This window comes from Spodoptera frugiperda, chromosome 23 (assembly GCF_023101765.2).
Source record: "Spodoptera frugiperda isolate SF20-4 chromosome 23, AGI-APGP_CSIRO_Sfru_2.0, whole genome shotgun sequence".
Lineage (NCBI taxonomy): Eukaryota > Metazoa > Arthropoda > Insecta > Lepidoptera > Noctuidae > Spodoptera > Spodoptera frugiperda.
Window position 1 is genome coordinate 1,734,789 of NC_064234.1, and position 20,687 is coordinate 1,755,475.

General features: G+C 36.7%; 3 protein-coding genes across 7 annotated transcripts; 2 read left to right on the forward strand and 1 right to left on the reverse strand.

Annotated features, from left to right (window-relative positions):
• Positions 1-325: 325 nt before the first annotated feature.
• Positions 326-5,910, forward strand: LOC118266747 (uncharacterized). The gene is made up of 3 exons (XM_035580269.2): positions 326-2,963; positions 3,040-3,146; positions 4,106-5,910. Exons 1-3 carry the CDS (start codon positions 488-490, stop codon positions 5,738-5,740), a joined length of 4,218 nt encoding a protein of 1,405 aa, XP_035436162.2. The 5' UTR covers positions 326-487; the 3' UTR covers positions 5,741-5,910.
• Positions 5,911-6,042: 132 nt separating this feature from the next.
• On the forward strand, positions 6,043-11,149 carry LOC118266748 (uncharacterized). Of its 4 annotated transcripts, none has more exons than XM_050702897.1 (3): positions 6,043-8,100; positions 8,191-8,309; positions 10,524-11,149. In XM_050702897.1, exons 1-3 carry the CDS (start codon positions 6,198-6,200, stop codon positions 11,073-11,075), a joined length of 2,574 nt encoding a protein of 857 aa, XP_050558854.1. In that variant the 5' UTR covers positions 6,043-6,197; the 3' UTR covers positions 11,076-11,149. The 4 variants fall into 4 exon arrangements, with proteins under 4 accessions (XP_050558854.1, XP_050558855.1, XP_035436163.2 ...); XM_050702898.1 differs by having other exon boundaries at positions 6,043-8,094; XM_035580270.2 differs by lacking the exon at positions 10,524-11,149 and adding an exon at positions 8,395-10,142.
• LOC118266749 (solute carrier family 25 member 35) lies at positions 11,122-16,608 on the reverse strand. Of its 2 annotated transcripts, none has more exons than XM_035580275.2 (6): positions 16,198-16,608; positions 14,689-14,939; positions 14,142-14,344; positions 13,627-13,750; positions 12,811-12,953; positions 11,122-11,347 (listed from the first exon to the last, which is right to left on the reverse strand). In XM_035580275.2, exons 2-6 carry the CDS (start codon positions 14,925-14,927, stop codon positions 11,139-11,141), a joined length of 918 nt encoding a protein of 305 aa, XP_035436168.1. In that variant the 5' UTR covers positions 14,928-14,939; positions 16,198-16,608; the 3' UTR covers positions 11,122-11,138. The 2 variants fall into 2 exon arrangements, with proteins under 2 accessions (XP_035436168.1, XP_035436165.1); XM_035580272.2 differs by lacking the exon at positions 12,811-12,953 and adding an exon at positions 12,984-13,126 and having other exon boundaries at positions 11,124-11,347; positions 16,198-16,606.
• Between the last annotated feature and the right edge of the window lie 4,079 nt (positions 16,609-20,687).

The following is a 20,687-nucleotide window of genomic DNA, read 5'->3' on the forward strand; positions in this document are numbered from 1 at the left end:
AGTGTGCGCCCCACTTTCCTACTACGATTCGGTAGTAAGTGGGGGTAGCAAGAAGTCAAATGCAATACTTTCATAAAACGGAAGTTGATTAAAAAAATACATTAAACAATTTAAAATCTTAAAAATGTCTTCACTCTCACAGATAAATAACTAGTTACTTAAATAACCACATCCAAATCCTTTTTTTCAACGTCCTTGTAAATAACCATACACGTAGGTACTTGAGTTATAAAAGAGGTTTATGTACTATACATTGAATCTGTTTACATTTGGCCATCTGGATACATCTGGCCAAAAATATGATTAATAAAAATGCTATCTGTCAAAATAATCAACCAAAGGTTATAACAACTACCTGATTATTACCTAAATTTTAACTTGAAATTAAATTTTTGTGTTGTAAATAACAACGTACATAGTACAGGCAACCCATTCCTATAATGCAATATAATTGAAATTATAATACAAAACAGTAAAATATAAAATAATGGCAGTTAAAAATGCAATGTTTCTATTTGAGGTAGTGGTGGAAAGTATTAAACCTTTGATAGAAAGTAGTAGGTTCTTAGTTCTAAAGGGTGATTTTGCAAATATATTCTCACTCGAACTGAAAGATCCGAAGCAAATGCATATAGTGATGCCGGAACCACTTCCTCTACCACCAGAGCCGGTTGGAAAAAAAGGCAAAAAGAAAAAGAAACCTAAACCGAAAAAACCAAAAAAGGGCAAGAAAGGTAAAAAGGGTGTAATTGAATTACCACCACCGGAACCAGCCATACAGGTAGGGCAGTCTGTTTTGTTTACCAGTACTGCAGAGATATTAATACAGAATATGAAGAAATCTCCTTTGGAAATATCTTTGTGGAGTAAAGACGAAAATTTAACCTTTATCGGCACAACTCGTATAAATTGGGATCCCATATTTATACAATATTTAGAAAAGATCGTGAATTGTCAAGAACCTCCCCCTGTGACTTTGAAAGAAGAATACAACATATTTGAAGAAGGTAGAGCAAAACTTTTGGCAAAGATAACCATTCAAGTGAAATTGTCACACTTGAACGAAAAAGTTACAACTGCATTCCGAACATTGTCGGAAGACCCAAATGTTAAAAAATGTCTCTACACTGGAGTTAATTCCAAAACAACATCTTTTATGTGCACCTTGAAAACGTCAGAAGACCTTTATATAGAAAATAGTGGTAAGGTAGAAAGTCAGTTTATAGTAGACAAACCGAAACCTACAAAAGTTAATTATGCTGATTTCAAAAATGCTCCCGGAGCTAATCTTGCTTTCTTCGACGAGAAAGATTACTGTTGTCTTGGTCATGAGGATAAACCTCCTGAATCCAAATATAAATCTCCCGAGACTTGTCCTGACATTGATTTCATAATCGATTATGTGAGAAAGATCATTGTATCTTGCAATGATAATATGAGAATGTTAACACCTCGCCCTACAATAAGGCCGCGGGTGAAAGCGACAGACATTGACAGATTTTGTTATTGTCGAGAAACAAGGTGGCCTGAGGGAACATTCGCTGAACGATTTAAAAATGAGGTACAAACTACTCCGTGCCCCATTTGTATTGATAGTGGTAAAAAGCCTAAGATTGCCCATGGCGGTACGTTTGATATTGCTAATATTCGAGGTCCGTGCGGTAAACCAGAATGCAGAATTGCGAGGGATATAAGGGCTTACATTGAAAACCTTGTTGACGAGGACAATGCAGAATTTAATCTCGATGATCTTATAGGGCCCTGTGGTAGTAAGAAATGTACATTAGTGTCACAGATTCAAGACTTTTTGCGGCATGAAGGTATCTTTACGCACGGAGCAACGCTCGAAGGAACATCTACACAGTGCGCTTGTGTAGAAAAAATGAAACAATCACTTACTAAAAGATCATCATGTGAATCCATTTGTAGTAAGGATTGTCAAAATAATTCAAGTGATGGAAGTATATGTGATGGAGAAGGCTGTCCTTTCAACAAAACTGATAAAAAAGTATATGACGTATATTATTTTACAGTCGAATATGATTTCGAACGTCAGGCTAACAAAAGTCCTGACACTAAAAGCACTGATGGCAATGAGTCTGACAAATCTGATAAATCGTCTAAGTCGAAATATAAATTTTGTGGTCCGGAATGTCCAAGTAGAAAAGATTCTCTCGATAAAATTACCTGCTCTAAATCAGCATGCTTAACCGGTAATGAACAAAATGACGAACCAGCAGCTTCACGTTGCACCTTACCAGTATGTACTCATGTACGTGAATTTCCTCCCAGTCCAGCAGACAGTAACATAGAAATGAAATTTAATGAACTTCATAATCCTTGTTGCGTAAAGTCTTGCGATGTAGTCGACAGAATAAAGGAATTTATTGCTGAAGGGATGGCAAGGAAGTCAACTAGTGGACCATGCGTTGTGGGAGATGAAGCAGATCGTGAGTCAGACCCTTGCTATTGTGACTGTGTTTGTACATTCAAGTTTTCAAATAAAACTACTTATTGTACGGTTTGTGGAGGATACGAGTGTCTAGGAGATGATATGCGAGATCAACCAGATTATATTAAACCTCACCCATGTCCAGTGTATCACAAGTTATACGACAAGAAGTATATAAAAGTTCCGAACCCCTGGCCTGAAGATGACAAGAAGGAGACACAGAGTTCTAAGAGTTCCAAGGGTGGGTCAAGGTCGGGAGAAAAACTGGGCACTAAAGGAGCTGCCGCGTCGAAAGCTGCAAAAGGAGTAGTTGATAAAAAGGCTGTACCCGATAAAAAAACAGGGCCGATAAAAAAAGAAGCAAGCGAAGAAAAAATCAAGAAAATGTCAAAGGAATCGGAGGAAGATCTGAGACTGAGGAAAGAAGATAAAAAGAAAAAGGCACCAAAAGATTCATTTCGAAAAAAAATTGAGAAGAAGAAAGTTTCCAAAAGTTCGGTGTCTGGGATACGTGCGTATTACAATTATTGAAATGTTGATTTATGTGAAATCCCGATATCAAGGTAATCATGAATATTATCTTACAGCTGGTCAAGTGGTTGTTAAAAAAGAAAGAAAACGTTTCTATCACTATCCTCCAGTGCCAAAACACATGGGATGGAATTGGGAGGCCGAAGACATACCTGGGATGAAAGTAAGACGTTTGTTGACTACATTTAAAAAATAAGAACTTAATTATATTATTTATTTTTACGTTGTTCTAGTCTTGGTCAGGTTTTACACTTAAACTTATCTATAATAAGTTTAATTTTATTTTGAAAACTTCAGATATGATATATGAAAATCGAAATTGCTTTATGAGATAGGATGGCCAATAAACATTTGGTTCCGCTTTTGGACTCGTTGCACCAGAGAAGTAATAACTCTATAGTTGCCAGCTTTTGGAGATTATTTAATGTAACCACACTCACACGGCAAAATATAAAGCAGGCGTAGTTTCACGTCACTTTTCTGTGAGTAGGTATCGCACCGGTCAAGCCGGCCGGCCTATTTGTTCAAGCATGGTGATGCTAATTTGAATCAGTTAGGGAAACGTTGGAAATTAAGTAACACCTGTGCAAAGTACCACCGGGCCGTTAATAGGGATTAATTTAATTGGCAAGCACCTGGCAAGTAGCAATGTAACTTTTCCCGAGTAATAATGTGTTTTCTAAGAATTTTTAAACACCATTGATACGTACCTATATGGTGAAATGAAACGTCTAAATTAAATGAGCCTTAACATTAGCAAGATGATCAATAATATTATAAAGCTGAAGCGTCTTTTAAGTTGAACGTGCTTTTCGGAACTACACAGTGATTCGAATTTAAAAATTCTTTTATAAGTTGGCTAATCCATTTATTGAGGAAGGCTATCATCCTGTCAAACAGCCGAACCGAGTAGCTAGCCGTAAATATTCCTAGTCACTATGCCTGTTAAAATACTTGCAAGATTTTTTAGTAAAACTGTAAAGCTTCTCTCCTCTTTCACGTGCTACAGAATAATTCATAAAAAATATTACATATAAAATATAATTTATTGTGTTAAATGAATTTGTAAAAAAGTATTTTATTTTTCATTTTGTTTACGACAATATTTGTATTTTTTTATAGTATCGGCCCAATTGGAAACCAGGAGCTGCAAATGCTTGTTTGGTTAGAAGGTACAAAGCACAAAGAGAGGGTCAGGATAGTATACTCAAAAAGAAGCGTGCTATGATGCAGCGCAAGAAAAAAATTGAAATGAAACCTACGCTGATTGTTTCGAAACGTGACGGAGAGTACACAGTTCAAATGGAAGTGTTTAAAAAATTTTCCAAGGAAAGGCTTTTATTTCAATATCCATATGATGAAAAACCGCCTATAATATACACAATAGGAAAAACAGAAGAAGAAAAACGTAACATTCAGAAGCAACGAGACAGACGAGAACGCAGGGAGACTCGAAGAAAGAGCAGACTATTGCAGTCTACATTTAGGGACAGATGTCAAGAAATTTGTTTGAAAGCATACAATCAAGCGATTGGTCTGTTACCTTTGCCCAATCCTAATTCACCTTTTTGTCCTTGTAACGACAAACCAGAGTTGAATGTCAGTCCACCCATCGTGGACTCCTGTTCATGCTCTGATGTCGCAACCATTTCAAGTAGTGACACAGATAATGACGAGTGGGTTGTAGAATTCACGCCGCCCCTTGCTAGATGGGATGCTAAAGCCAAACACCCACCCACGTTTACTAGCAATGAATGTCAGTATAACTACTTAGATTACAAAGTGAAATTACTTGATAAAACTGGCAATCCCGTGCCGAGGTATTTCAAAGGCCCAGATGGCAAACAGGAATGTAGTGACTTAGGCGGCTTCTGGAGTCCAAAACATGTTTGGCTGGAAATTAATAAAGATGGATATATTGGACCAGATAATCGTTGGGTGCCGATGAGTTTTACCGGACATGACGGATTATACTATTCAGCAGAAGAAGGACACTTTACGGATGCTGCAGGACAAGCATGGAAGATTGGTGTGGATGGATATATTGACAAGGATGGCATCTGGCAGTTTTATCCTAATAAAAAGAAAGTCCCTAAAAGCACTAAATCAAAGTCAACTGGTACGGGTTCGGATCGTCGTTCAAAAAAAAAGGGAGCAAAATCACCAGTGAAATCAGCGCATAAAGCAAAAGCTCATGACGCAAGAGCAAGGAGAGAAGAAACTTCATCAGCAGCAGCAGCAGCAGTAACTTCACCTCTTTCTGTGACAAAATCAAAGATATCAGCGTCGGAGAAAAAGAAAGTGAATAGTCAACAGCCGCCTGTATCAACATCACCATTATCGACAACTAGATCCTATAAAGAAAAGAAAACGGTTCATCATGCCCAAAAATCCAGAAACGCCATGGTGATGAGTGCTTCAGTTGGTTATGGTGTAAATAAATTTCCACGTTTTATCCCCGTAGACCGTCAAAAGTTCATGGATCCAAGGAAATTGGCTAAATATCGGGAAATTATTGAAAACCTCAGAGCATACGATGATATAGGAGATTTGGCGCCACCTGTTAGGGCGAATAGAGCTTCAAACACTCCAAGAAAAAAGCCTGCAATGTCTGTGCAACGGTATACGGTGAGCAGCAGTGAGAGGAAGTCTACGGGCGCGGACAGATCCGTTGGATTCAGAACATCAACCACTTCTTCCCCTTTCTATCATTCGACCATGACTACTAAATCGGCAACACAAGAAAGTGTTCGCTAATGTTGTACAATTGTTAATATGCTCGCCGACACCAACTCAAAACTATCTTATTAATTGAAACAAAGATTTTTATCTAAAATCATTTTGTTGTAAACTAACCAAAACAACAGGAAGTTTATTATTGTCCGTTTCTTACTGAGGTTAATATAAAAATATGAAAAATAACGAAACTAATTTTTGTCATTATTTTTATATTACACAAAATCAAGTAGGACGTATATAGCCTCTATTGTATAAAAATACCAAAACGTCATCATGGCTGCCTCGATCTTTCAAAAATGAGAAACGAACAAATTATTCAAAATTTGACAGTTTTTGGCAAGTTGTTAAATTGTAAGTTTTTAATTAAAATAAAATTGTATACATATTTGTTAAATTCGGGAATATAGGATTTAAATACGTGTTCCGGATTAAATCAAAGTTTACTTGTATCATATTAAGTGTAAATAAAGAAAAAATGGCTGTGGCGGATTCGATGTTTATGTTCGAGATAGTTGTTGAAGAATTGAAAAGTTTAGTCAACTGTAAAGAATTCTGCATTAAAAGCCAATTTGCTGATATATTTAGTATTCATCTAGACGATCCCAATGAATATAAATCGAGGTTTTTACCAAAACGAGGTAAAAAAACTGCAAGGAAAATCAAGCAAAGGCGAAGTTCGACTTCAATGAGGACGTCAGGACAGTCTATTCTATTTGCTAATAATGTGGAATCTTTAGTTTCAAGTATGAAACAGTATCCAATGGAGTTATCACTTTGGAGTAAGATAATTCCAGATTACAAAATAGGATCTACTCATATTGCATGGAGTTCACCATATTTCGAATATTTGAATAAACTTCACAAGAAACAAGACTCAGTATGTGTCAAAGGGGAGTATAATGTTTTTGATGAAGTTACTTCAAGGCGCATGGCAATAATAAAACTAAATATTAAATTAAGATATGTGAAAGGCACAGATATATCACAACTTAAAAATGTAACGCCAGAAAAACAAGAACATGTTGTATCCACTGGGTTTAATTCTAAATGCACAATAACAGATATCACAAGTAATTCGACGAAGACTGGTATGGTTAAAGCTTTTTACAAAGGCGAAAAGCGTAAAGTAAAAAAAGATAGTCGTTATAAGCAGGCCAAAAAGGCGGAGTTCAGAGCAATTCAAAAAACTGATAACAAAGCCCAAAAGGAAGATATAGAAACTGTCGCAGTTAATAGTACAACTGACAGAAGATTAAATAGTAGAATTGTTTCATTAGTAAGAAGTGATCCAAATCTGAAAAACAACAATTCAAGTGTTATAAAATCTAAATCATGTTCAAATATAATTCAAGAAAATAAAATCTTAAATTACATTTTCGGTGGTAAGCCCGCTGGGCCATTTGGAAACCAAGTCTACTGTGTCGGATATTTTACGGTACAAAACGATTTTGCTGATTCTCCTAAGTCTGCACCTTCTGATAAAACTTCGGAAAAAAGTGTTTCCCGAAAGGGTAGCCCAGTAAAATCTGGATCACCATCACCATCAACGAGCAATCGATCTGATCAATCTGACCAGACAGCACCGAAAGAAAAATATAAGTTTAGAATATGTGACATTGATTGTCCTGGTAAGAAGTTGCGAAACCTACCCGGAGCACTTAGTGAATGTTCATTAGATTTACCGAAGGAAGCTTCACACTTGATCACTCTTACAAAATGTGATCGCGTAGACTGTGATGGCAAGAAAACTCGCCAACCACGCACTCCCCCAGACGATGCTGTTTATTTAGACTTGGGAGACACTAGAGATTGTTGCGATATTTCTCAAAAAGTAGAGGAAGTGGTGGGAGGGATGAGAGCTAAAATGAAATTTGGTGACGAACCTTGTTACTGTGAATGCGAATGTAAATTTGGCTTTATGAAGAAAACAACATTCTGCAAGATATGTGGAGGTTATGAAATTTTTGGTGAAGAATATCCTAAAATACCTAGATCTGAATTGCCGTTCCCTTGTCCTATTTTCCATAACTTAGTTGACAAAAATAAAATTGGTACTTCTGGAAGTGACACCAAGAGAGAAAAGAAAGAATTTGCCGAAGCAAAAAAAGAAAAGAAAGAAGTCACTGATCCCATAAAAGACAGAAAAGACAAGACGGAAATAAAGAAAGATAGAAAGGACAAGTCTGAAGCTAAGTCAAAAGATAAAAAAGAAGGTATGGAAGGTAATGAACCAAAAAAAGATAAAAGAAAAATTCCTAAGCCAAAAACAACCGTCTTGGAAAGAAAGAGTTCGGATTCCGATAGAGAGCCAGTAAAAAAAAGCAAAAAGAGCAAAAAGGATAGCAGATTCAAATTTAACTACGGTTATCAAGGTATACGTACGTATTTTATCTTTTTTTTTATAAGATATATTTTAGGTATCAGTTGTATAATGAAATTTAATTTCCGTAATTTAATTTCTTACTTAGCTCCGAAAATTGGACACAGTCGCTGCATGCTGCCTTGTGATGGTACGATTACGACTATGAATGCAGTACCCAAACGTATGGGTTGGTTGTGGAATGCTGAAAATGTACTGGGAATGAAGGTCTGTATAGCTTTTCTATAGTCCATTGAAGTAAACAAATAGGAATGAAGAATAGAATGTATGTTTTTTTATTTTATTTTTTTAGTACCGTCCGCAATGGAGACCTGGTGCGACGAATAGACACGTAGTAAGATTACTTAAAATGGCCAAGAATCCTGGCCAAGTTTTGGCTAAAAAAAGAAAAAAAGACACAGGAAAGGTCAAGAGACCTTTAAAGCGGCCATTACTTATAGTACACAAGAAGGAAGGCGAATACACTGTGACAATGGAAACGATGAAAAGTTATGCCAAGCCTAGGACGTTTAATCAACACCCATATGAAGACAAACCTGTAGTTACATACACGATAGGGAGGACATCAGAAGCAAACCTTCAAAAAAGGAAAAGGAAGTTACACAGACAAAAGATACTGGAGACGCACCAGCGAGAATTTATACAAAGCGCTTTTAGAGATATGTGTCAGGAGATATGTCTCAAAACTTATCAACAAGCTCTTGGCATACTACCTCATGCTGAAATTCCTGATTGTCCATGTTACCCAATAAATCCCGGTGCTGACAGAGTCGACTTGGATCGATCCTGTTCTTGCTCTGATGATCATATAAAAATTGGTTCAGATACAGATTCTGATGAATGGATTGTCGAATTTACACCACCTTCGGCTAAATTTGATCCAACATACAAATGTAAGAAAGTTGTAACTACAGACAATTCAACTCAATATACTTATTTAGACTACAGAGTGAAGCTTTTAGATAGGTATGGTAATCCCGTACCTAGGTTCTTTAAGGGCCCTGATGGGAAGCAACTCTGTAGTGACTTAGGTGGATTCTGGGGACCGGATAAAAAGTGGCTCGAGATAAACACGGATGGTTATATAGGACCTGATGAGAGATGGGCTCCAAACTCTTTTATGGGACCGAACGGAGAAATGGTCGATGCTGAGACAGGGAAATTTCAGTCTGCAGATGGTGCGTGGTTGGTCGTTGGAGTGGATGGATATGTCGAAATGGGCAAGTGGAAGTTCTATCCCAAGTCAAGAGCTCCAGCCGCCCCAAAAAAGGAGAGAGCAGGTAAAAAGAAAACTGCTGTAAAGCAGAGAGAAGAAAGTAAAGGTGCGAAACCATCTGAGGCCACTTGGAGTTGTTTCGGAAGTGTTTCTCCCAAACAATTGTCGAAAATGGGTATAGTTGGGCATGGACAGGATAAGAAATTATTGCTAAAAAAACTGAGGGACATGTTAGCTCATGGCGAAGACGTCAAAATACCTGAACCAAAAGTAGTTCCAAGGTCTGGAAAGAAACCTAAAGGGCGGCGGGGTGCTTCTCATATGCACAATTTTATAGAGAGGAGAAAATGTAAACATGCTACACCATCAAATAAGGGTATCGTTGCGGTAGACGGACATGGAAATAAGATTTACTTTAGGTTAAAAGATGCGAAAAATAGGAGACCCAAAGATAGGATAACTACACTTACAAGTCAGGGTATTAGTTTGAGTTCATTCCACGTCCCATGTTTCCACTCGTTCGTTAGTTCAGAGTTGATGAAGAAGCAGCGATATGATCGCTTGGTGGCCCTCGCCAAGGCGGCGAGCACTGGTCAAGGTGACGAACATAACCATTCCACCTATTCTTCCCGCGGGCATAACACGGCAAGCACGCAAAATAAATATACGTATGTGGTATAATTCTGAGTCCAAGTGATGCTGTTGGTATAGGTTTAAATGGTGGCAGTTTTAAGTGGTATAATTTATTTGGTTACGTGCTAAGTCAAATTTTGTAACGTTATTTTGTAAGGTAAATAGTGAAATAAAATATTTATTGTTGTTCATTGACATTTTTTATTCTAACCCTAGTCCCCTCTTCATGACGCAGACACACTTATTTGGATCATTTAAAGATTACTTTTTCTGAAACAAATGATTTTACCAATTTTTTTTATGAAGCTTTTTTCTCAAAGCTTTTATTCTCAAAATTATATTGAAAACACAAACTAAACCTTCGCTTTATTTTCGTATATTTTTTTATACAATTTTTTATTCGTGCAATAACGTTCACCTACACATAAGCAACTAATTAAATTGAAAATTTAAATAACAGTAAGCAATAACAAGTAAGTTTTTTTATTTTTATTGTATTTGTTTATTTTTTTTTAAATTTCTGACTATGCAGGTGTAAATAAACGTATTAACGTATTATAATTTCATCGTAGGTAAAACAAGGCTGGAGGCCGGGCGCGATATCGAATCAGCTTCTAAAGCAATTGAACAAAGTGAGAATGGAAACGCATCCAGTTGAGAAAGCTAAGCCTACTAAAAAGACGAAGAAAAGAATAGTAGACAAACCAACCCTCATTATATGCAAGAGAAGGGGGGAGTACCGGGTGGAGATGCAGGTTTCTCCAGAGGACAGCGAAATGAACATTGACCACTGCAGTCCCTTAATCTACAGGATAAGCAGAGAAGATAACGAAGAAAGGATTGAGAAACGATTAAGAAAACGACATCGACTCATTAAAAAAGCCGTGGACGAAGTTTGGGAGGATCCTTACCATCCCGAAGTATGTGAGAAGAGCTGTCTTAAAGCGTATAAGCAAGCGATAGGGCAGAGCGATTATAGTCCGGAATGCAACTGTAGTGAGGAGGAACAAGATGATGAGTCATGTAGCTGCTGTGATGGCGAGGACGATGATACTTCCGATGCCAGCTCTCTGGACCTTGAATGGGAAATACATTTTTCACCGCCAATCGCGTCCCAATCTTGATATTGTATTGAAGTCCTATATTCCTTATTTGAAGTGTTTTAGTTGTGGAATAAAACGCAAGTGTTAAACGACAACTTTACTGTTTATTTTACTTTTTGCTAGAAGGTTGTTAAGCATGTCCCATATGACTAGGGAGAGTGTAGTGTGAGGTGCTATCCTTAGGTAGAGTGGTCCTAGTCCCTTGTAGAGCCCGTGGAGGCCCTCGGTTCTGTATATTTTGCTGAGGCAGTCGAGAACTCCTGTGTATAGGACGGCGCCTGTTGCTGAGGATCCTGAAAATCGAATAAGAAACAATTGTAGACTTTTGTATTACATACTGTGTATATTATGAAAATTTTTAAGGAAAGTTAAATACGTAAATAGAGTAGAGTATTAATTCTGAGGCCTCGGCCTCGAATTTTGCGGGCAGCGGGGCGGCAGCGGCGGCGGCGCGGGAGCGGGGCGGCGGCGGCGGACCCGTTCTCGAAACTAGCGGGCAGATCGCGCGGCACTACAGCGGTGTAGTGCCATGTGTTCGTGGTTGTGTTGTCGAGATATTTGTTTTTATTAGCGAACGAAATCTTTTTGATTCAAATTTATTCCTAACGCTCGATTTACTGTGGGCATAAGAAGAAGACCTACTATAGGGCAAGGAAAATAAATGGCGAGTTTTATCGAAATTATGAAGAACAGAGACAAAATCCCGACAAATTCTACGACTACACTAGAATGAGTGTAGAAACTTTTGACTATATTCTTGAAACTATCAAGAGTGATTTCAGTTTTTGCTTTAGTCTTCAATATTCAGTTCGTTTTTTATTTCTTCCCATAATTGGTTAATTTTTCTTCTATTTTTATGGTTCACATCTTTGCTGTTCCGTATGGGTGTCCTCTCAAAGATTGCCGAAATCATTTGCTCTTGCACGTCCGAGGACATTTTGATACGTCACAAAAAAAAATGTAGGTACACAACACTATACTACAATGCAGACGCGCAACGCGGGCGGTCACCGCTTGACTGGAGTGCACCGCTCGTTGCCCGCTCCCGCGCCGCTCCCGCGCCGCTGTTTTCGAAAACCGGTCCATTTGATTATACGCAAAAGATCCTGCCGCTGCCGCGCCGCCGCCGCCGCCGCCCCGCTGCCCGCAAAATTCGAGGCCGAGGCCTGAGACGTAAAGAAGTTAATTATTATGTCTCACGAAAGTTATAATATGAACAAAAGAGTGTAATAAGTATAGGATATGAACGTAAAGAAGTGTTAGAAAACGAAGTATACAGTTTGCCAAAATATGTATATTATCAAAACCCTAGGTATATATTATTCGGTGTAAGAGAGGGAACTTCGAAATCCTCACACATCAAGTCTGATATTGATGTCCGAATTTTTAGCAGTACGTACGTTGAACTTTGATAATTATAATCGGACTGATATTATAACTGGCCATAAATTAATATAGGTACATAAAATAATATAACTAAAAATACCACAAGTACCTGCTACTGTACTATCTATATATACTATAGTAACACTCAGGGTTTGACGCTGACTATTCACATCTAACATCTTTGTACCACTATTTCAAAATAACAGTTGAGTAGACGGAAAGAAGTAGGTGAAGATAATCCGTTTACAAAAAGACTTCTAAAAGACCCAAAAACTAAAACTACGAAGAACATTAAAAGCGTAGTTCACAAGACGGAATAAGCGAAGCATGCAAGAGCGTCCGACCACCGAGCACCAAGCTGGAACGTTACCCTGGTTATAAAGCCGTGTGTTCGCTACATCCAGCGGAGTTTCGATACAAACAACGATCACACCGCACACGATGCTGGCCCAAAACGACAAAGTCAGCGGTGCATCCTCAAAATACCCCCGAGATAGGAGATATTCCTTGAATCTGTAAAAAAATGTTTGCAGTGATACCAACCCTGGTTGTATAAACGGACAGTGGTGACGTCGAAGGGGCATATGGCCAGGGCCACCACCACGCCACTTACAGCGCTGGCTCCGAAGGCGAGTCCGAGCGGTGTGTTTGTGAAAAAACCATGTGACAGCAACTCTTCTTTTGCTCTGAAGTGGAAATATTAGTTGAATGTTTTCTTTTTTTTTTGTTCTAATATTTCCTCGGTTTAGTACAGTACAGGCGCTAGAAGGTCAACCAGTCAGTCTTTTTTTTTAGTAGCATTTTCAGGACTGTATTATAACACAAGAAGGTTGAAAATCTGGCGCCTGTAACTAAAGTGTTGTTTTAGTTTTAGTCAACACTATGAGTCTTGCTGCTTTCGAATAACAATAGCTATTTAAATAAGTTTACTTAAAGTTCATTAAAGACCTTTCTTTTGCAAAATATTTCACACTATTAATATCTGGTGTGGAAATTGAATCTACACTTAACTTCAGCAGTCGATTGCTGACAATAATTAATAACTGGACTGACTATTTTCATTATTAGTTTCGTTCTCACATCGTATATCTTCCCCATTTTACTTCGTATTGATAAATTCCTTATCAGTCAAAAGCCTAGTCCTTTTGACCATTATTTCTAAATATCTGGTCCTTTTAACCCTTACTTGGAGAATGTGGTGAGTTGAGCGGCGCTGCCGATGGCCAGCCTCGTGCAGGTGGCGGATACTCCCGCGAAGAACCCTCTCAACCCTTCAGTCTTGTATATCGTGACGATGCCATCAAACATTCCTGGAACGTTACAAGTTTGTTTATAGTACTTACCTACTAATTACCATGGTTAGGGCCTGCCTAATGGAAGTAGACACAGTCTAACGGCGCATTCCAATAACCTACCTATCGGTAGATTTGACAGACACATTTTGTATGGAGCTTATGTCAAAATTCTACCTCTGGTAGGCAAATCTACCGATAGGTAGGTTATTGGAATGCGCCATAAGTGAACTTGCAAGACTAGAGATATTACAATGCATGGATTGTTAAGTGGAACGCAGTAAACATTGATTGGTAATTCCTGAGTCAAACCATCCCATTCAACTCGCATAAAAGTATATTAGCCTTTTCCACTGTAACCGGCGGTATGAAACCGCTGGACCAAAGGACCAAAAAGACAGTACCTTACCTTTATACCTATGCTGCCTTCCAACAGCTATACTTGGGTGTGCAGCGGCTTGTATTCTAGTCTTCACCACAGATGCAGGGTTCCCGGTCACTCCACTCATGACACCGCTCACACTTGACCAAAATATTGCTTTTTCTATGCTGATGTCGCCATTTTTGTTTTTCGTCCAACCATTTACTTCTGCGACGTGGTACATGCCCAGCCTAAAAATTGTTTTACATAAATTAAAACGAAATTTTAAAATTTTAAGTCGTCTTAGGCGCTTCTTTTAACATTTGAGCCTGCCGTGTAGGTATATGAACAGTCCACTTAAAATGAACGGTCAATAAGCGCAGCTTAAACGTGGTTTGAAATTTATTGCTGCGTTATATATATTAAGATATGAATTTTTATAGGTCCTCCACTTTTAGCAGTCACATAGAACTCAGGTCAGGTTTATCAGAGACCATTGCCGCCTAATCTCTGTTAAATATTCCTTAGAGCATTATGTTCAGAAGGAGGAGTGAGTGACAAACAATACAAACGGCGTAACAGACAATTTACCGACCTGACGGAATTCATAGTGAACCCAAGCACCATGGCTGGTGCCAATCCTTTCTGCAAAGCCAGTGCACCATCAGCTCTTGCGATCACGTACAAAGCGTGGAAGATGCCTCGATATCGCGTGGTGGCATCGGTGCGCGCGCGCAGCTCGCCTTGCAACTGCATCCGAGTTTTGACAACATCCATTGGATTGGTGAAAATGGTTGCGCCGGCGCCTGCCAGGCCGCCGATTACGAAGTCCATGTTTTTAAATTACTGAAAATTATTACTGAAAGTTAAGCACTATGAGAAGAAAACAAAAAAAAATGATTTTTAGGACATAGTCCATTTTTCAAAAAAAAAACATTTACGCATTTCACTAAAGGACTTCAACATTTTTTCAGAAAATTCAACTCGGAATCAAGATCCCAGTGTGTAAAACATTAATTAGTGTTTTATACCTAAATTAATTATTTGTCTTACAAAACACGGTAAAAAGACTGAAACAATTAGTGCATCAATTAATGTCGTGTTTTCCTCATTAAAGTGCAACTGCATTGTTGTGTTAAGAATAATAAAATTAATACTAAGAAACAAAATGATACAGTCTGTCTGGCAGTTGGCCATGTGATATCATCATCTTTCTTAAGTTCATCACTCAATACTCTAATGATATTATTATTTATGGTAAATAGAAAATACACGTGGCAAATGATCTAAAACTTAAACAGGAAAAAAAATTACACGGAAAAAAATTTTACTTAACATTATGCCATTAGGGTAAAGGACTAATTTTTATTTGAATGCCCGTCTTGTGCATAGATGATTTTAAAATATTAGACACGTATTTTTTGTTTCATACGGAAAAAAATATTTTAGAATATATTCGATTTGAAACATTGACGTCACTTCTAGGTACGTTTTATATGTTGAAATGACGTATTTACTCCCACTCCTAAACTTTGATTTGTTTTATCTAAGTATTGTTATCTTATATGATTAAATAAAAAATACATGTCTAAATATTTTTTCATTAGCTAACTGACGGACTACATAGATTGTTAATTTTCATACCCTGCCATCATTCCTTTTATATCCCGAAAGGACGTATTTGTACTGATTTTTAATATTATAGGTAGTAAAATATCGAACTTACTTCCCATACGTCAGGTATTAATTTCCGTCCACCTATCGTCAATTTGCAAAAACCAAATGTTTCAATAATACTTTGCCAGAACCGGGAATTGAACCCGAGAAGTAAATTGGCATTATTGCTAAAGCAACGAACCACGTATTTAAGTAGATATATAGCCCAACTTGAAGAATATCTTTTATGTAGGTTAATTAAAACAGATAGTTAAGTACGACAATAGATTTTTTTAAATTAAATATTCAAGTTTAATCTAAATTATTATTACAAATTATCAGTTATACCACAAGAAACATTCCAGAAACAAGCACAGAAAACCTTGTAATCATAAGAAATCGAATAATAAATCTATTATATCTTAGTACTAAAAACAACAAAACTCACCTTGCACTAAGAATAAACGTAATATAAATATCACAATACAATAAATAACATTAATTACTACTTAAATTAATTTAATATCACTTTGGCTTTACACGTTACATCGTCCAAACAACACTCACTATCATTAAAAATTAAATAAAGACGACAAATGTTATCTCTGGTATGACATTGAAACACAGGTATGTTCAAACACTACACAATTAAGCCAATTTAAATGTTATCCTTATACAAATAGAGTTAGAAATCGTTTTAAAGCTGTTTGACAGTTCTTAAACCACGTGTTCACTACGTTTAATGAGAGAATGACGTAATGTGTGACGTTTGTGAATGATTTTGGCGCGCGAATGCGGAAAGATGGCGGGGTTACGTAACTCGGCTGACGACTCGACGGTTCAGCCAACACTGACGATATTCGTATAGTCACGGTCACTTAATAGTTGAATGAACGATCGTTTTAAGATGATAATGGCATTGCGGAGTTGGAATTTCCAACGGAAATTTGCTATTGATTCGAAGAACTTATTTAAATATAAAGCATTATGAGATTTTAACTAGAAGGACCAAATTATTCGTATGGGAGGACCAAGTTTTCATCACACAAGTATTTAATTTCAACCGCTATAAAATGCTTCAAATATCATATCATTGTATGTACACTTTAACAAGTATTTGCTTAAAAACTTACATATGTTTTTATCTAAATCTTGCACGTATATAATAAAAATCACAGTCAGTACAGTTTTCATCCATTTGAACAGAAAATAGGTCACCGAACTTGTAGGTCGAACCCATTCGGGGTAAAATAGGTTAGTAGGTCGAAGTCGTTGAAGCTCAGAGGCGCCATGTTTCTGCTACACAAAATGGGAAATGTTTTCCTTCTTAAGTATGGAAAATGGGTAAATAATTACGTCAAAAATATATGGTTTGCAGTAGTTACATACACTAAAGTTTTACTCATATTAGGGTAAATATAATGTGCATATAATTTGTCCTTAGATCACTGGCGTTTTTACAAAAATAGGGAGAAAATAAAATGCTACCCGAGGCAAGTAAATTCGTAAACGGATTAGAAAATTCTGGATTTTCATCTTCCTACAAAACATAAGAGCAATATTAAACAGTTTTGTTCTAAGTTCAACGTTTTGAGAAGGAAGGGTTTTTTATGACGTAAAATACAAGAATTAGGCCGCACTTTTTTATAGGTCTCTAAGCCAAATCTTTTTTATGAGCCCTTACTTTACTTATATGTACAGCTACTTATTCGCGCTTCCTTCATTCGCGTTTTCACTATTCGCGGATTGAAAAAATGCGACCCAATTCCTATATTCGCGGTCAAGATTTCTTTATTCGCGGATCGAATCGAAATATCGGTGCGTGTATGTACCTAAAAAAATACATTCGCTATCCTTTGTCAACGCGTCAGTAGAAGGATAAAAAAATAAAATAGCCTCATTACAGCTACGTCTAGATTGTAACTTCTGCCTAAACCTAGTGTGACCTAAACTTGATGACAATATTATGTAATTCATCAATCTGTATGATCAGAGAGTTTAATTAAATATTTTTTATCTACAATTTGCTTCTTGATTTCGTCATCTAGGAACGTATCCCCTATAACCCCATACAAATTGCCATTCCATATTCACGGTTTCTGTATTCGCGGCATATTTACGGAACGCATACCCCGCGAATAAAGAGCTTCTACTGTATATGATTGTCACATGGTAGCTGTGATAGTTGATAACTTTATCATTAGTACCCAATCCACTGATAACGATTACGTGTTACATTACACATCTATTAATATATCACTGAATGCTACAGTCACCCAGTCACTGTTTTATGTAGATAACGAGACAAGTCGCTACTTGTCATGTGATTAATAGTTTTGTTCGGTATTGTAGTATCGTAATGGATTTTTGAGCTAAAATGACAAATTGAATAATGGAAATCTAGGAATTTATGATAGATATTGAACTACATCTAGACATTGAACTGAAACTTATTGTAAGTTTCAGTTCTGTGTCAAAAAATAATAAGAAACAAATCAAAATGTAACCTACATTATCTCTTTAAACTCTTCAGTAACCTAATTATTTCTAGGCACAAAAAACGAGCGATAAAATAACTTCATTGCAACTTGAACAAAACACAAACAGAATAAAAAAAATGAAGTAATATATTTCTACAAATAACGTACCTTTATTAAGAAAAACACTACTTAGGAACTCCCGTAAGGACCACATGTATTGTGAGCATTGAGTAAAAACATATTATTTCACAATCAATTTAAAGTCATCAAAACAGAATTATCTTTTGTGCCAATGTTTTTGTTAATTACGGTAATTGAAGTGAAAAGTAATAAGTAATTAGTAACAAGGTGTTATCTAAAATTAAATAAAAACGATAACAACTTAAATTGTTGCGTTGGCCTTCGAAAGTTGGGATGTTTGAGAATTGGTATATTTTTCAACAATACAGTACCCTTAGCACGAGTTTGCTTTACGTTTAAGATAATCGAAACGATATAGTGTTCAGCGCTCTGATTGGTTGGTTTATTGGCTGTCTTGGATAAACCAATAAACCAATCAGAGCGCCGAACGCGCTCTCATTTCGTTTTCTTACTAAGGGTACAAGTACTGGTTGTCGCGGATATTTCCACAAGGAATCAAAAATCAGTCATTGAACAGTCGGAATAATTATTATTTGTGTAGCAAACAAATTTGTATAGTTTGGCTATGCAAATTGTGTTTATACCTATGCCATTTAATTGCGGTGAATTTTGTAAACATAAAACAATTCAACTTTATAATAATTGAAATAAGGATCATTAGCGATAATTTGTGAAAAAATTACCGCACGAACAATGAACAAACAATAATTTACCGGGTACTAGGTACTCGATAGATAAATTATTTACTACCTCGAATTTTTTATATTGATTACCCATTATAGATGACTACAGTAAACTACCACCATTATCTATTTGAATGAAATGATGAACACAATGACCTTGAACTCTTAAGGTCAAAACTCCCGAGGTTTTTGAACTGCGTAGGAAGCAGCGACGTCAACTAAAATTCAATTAATTTCAAATATTATCAGGAATCACTTCTTGGATATAATATCTTAAAACTTCACCTAAACACTGGCACCGAAAGACGGATAGCCTTTTAAATTTTTGTGACTCAACCTCGACTCGATGAGTTAAAAGGCAGGCTAAACGATTGTTATAATATTATATCAAGCATTTATATAAGCTTTTTTTGGCAGCGAGAAAAGCGTAGTTGTTCGTAGACATGTAAGAACATAATTATTGTAATCTGCGTAGCCGATACGTAGAAGTAGCCGTGTAATTGTAGCGTAGATCTCGTAGCCAATCGTAGTCGCGTAGCAACATCGTGTAATCCACATACTCCATTGTAGACAAAGCTGTGGAGGTTTTGGGTACCGCATAGCTCGCATCTCGTAGCAGATTGCAGCCACGTAGCAACACCATTTTTTAACCGACTTCCCAAGAAGGAGGAAGTTTTCAATTCGGCCGGTATGTGTTCTTTTGAGGCATTTGTACGCAGCTAATTTTTCTTTCTCAGAATTCTATCTTTAATAGTCAACGCTACTGACAGATATAAATCGTTGTTGAATCTATTCGAGACTATTAGCCGCTATGGCCATGTTAAGTAAATATACTATTGGTGTTTCAAACACTTTCTCCTGTAAAAAATAACTACGATTTATTTAACACATGATATCACTAAAACTTTCTAAAGTAACGAAATATGAAAACACAAAGATGTTTGTTTTTGTAATCCAAAACCTATTCACTAGAAAACAACAATAGAAAAAGCTGAACAGAACAAAAACTTGTCAGGTATTGCAACTGAATGCATGTCACTTTGTTCCACAAGGGATGTCAATTCTATTGTTTATATGAATAGAGCTCTTATGTGGTTACCTTAAGTATCATATTACATTACAGTGTATTGGTCCTAGGGTACAGAATGAGGTGCATTATGTTCTAGCTCTTTAATGTCAATCAGGTTATTGTATTGTTGTCTATTAAGCTATTATCTTGGTGAAATGATAGCGGAAAATTTTCTTGAACATGTACAGTGTGTAACATGTCTCTATTTTTACCTCCAAGCTATTATTTTACCTTACGTGTGTATAATGATTATATTCGGATTGTCTGTCGTTCTAGGTATTTATCACTATGCGTCAAAATTTAGCATTATTAATAGCATCTATTAAATATACATGGTATAATAGCACATATTATTAAAAAAAATACGATGTTTTCATAATTATTTTGCAACATCAACATTAATACCTCGTTAATAGAATGGTCGCATGTACTGAAGTATCGGGACACAACCATGAATAGGGACTTTGATTCGTTTCCCGAAATGAATAAATCATTTTCCATCTTTAATAGATTTTCTAAGTTGGGCAAAGCCTGGAACTGTGCCCAGTTACTAGCAACCATATTT

Excerpts from the sequence above, each read along its gene's own strand:
- LOC118266748 (XM_035580270.2), top strand. The coding sequence starts at position 6,198 with ATGGCTGTGGCGGATTCGATGTTTATGTTCGAGATAGTTGTTGAAGAA. Across the intron at positions 8,101-8,190 it reads CTACGGTTATCAAGGTATAC|CTCCGAAAATTGGACACAGT; the intron begins GTACGTATTTTA and ends TTTCTTACTTAG. Across the intron at positions 8,310-8,394 it reads AAAATGTACTGGGAATGAAG|TACCGTCCGCAATGGAGACC; the intron begins GTCTGTATAGCT and ends TTATTTTTTTAG.
- LOC118266749 (XM_035580275.2), bottom strand. The coding sequence starts at position 14,927 with ATGGACTTCGTAATCGGCGGCCTGGCAGGCGCCGGCGCAACCATTTTC. Across the intron at positions 14,345-14,688 it reads TTCACTATGAATTCCGTCAG|GCTGGGCATGTACCACGTCG; the intron begins GTCGGTAAATTG and ends AACAATTTTTAG. Across the intron at positions 13,751-14,141 it reads AAGGCAGCATAGGTATAAAG|GAATGTTTGATGGCATCGTC; the intron begins GTAAGGTACTGT and ends GTAACGTTCCAG.
- LOC118266747 (XM_035580269.2), top strand. The coding sequence starts at position 488 with ATGGCAGTTAAAAATGCAATGTTTCTATTTGAGGTAGTGGTGGAAAGT. Across the intron at positions 2,964-3,039 it reads AAGTTCGGTGTCTGGGATAC|CTGGTCAAGTGGTTGTTAAA; the intron begins GTGCGTATTACA and ends ATTATCTTACAG. Across the intron at positions 3,147-4,105 it reads AAGACATACCTGGGATGAAA|TATCGGCCCAATTGGAAACC; the intron begins GTAAGACGTTTG and ends ATTTTTTTATAG.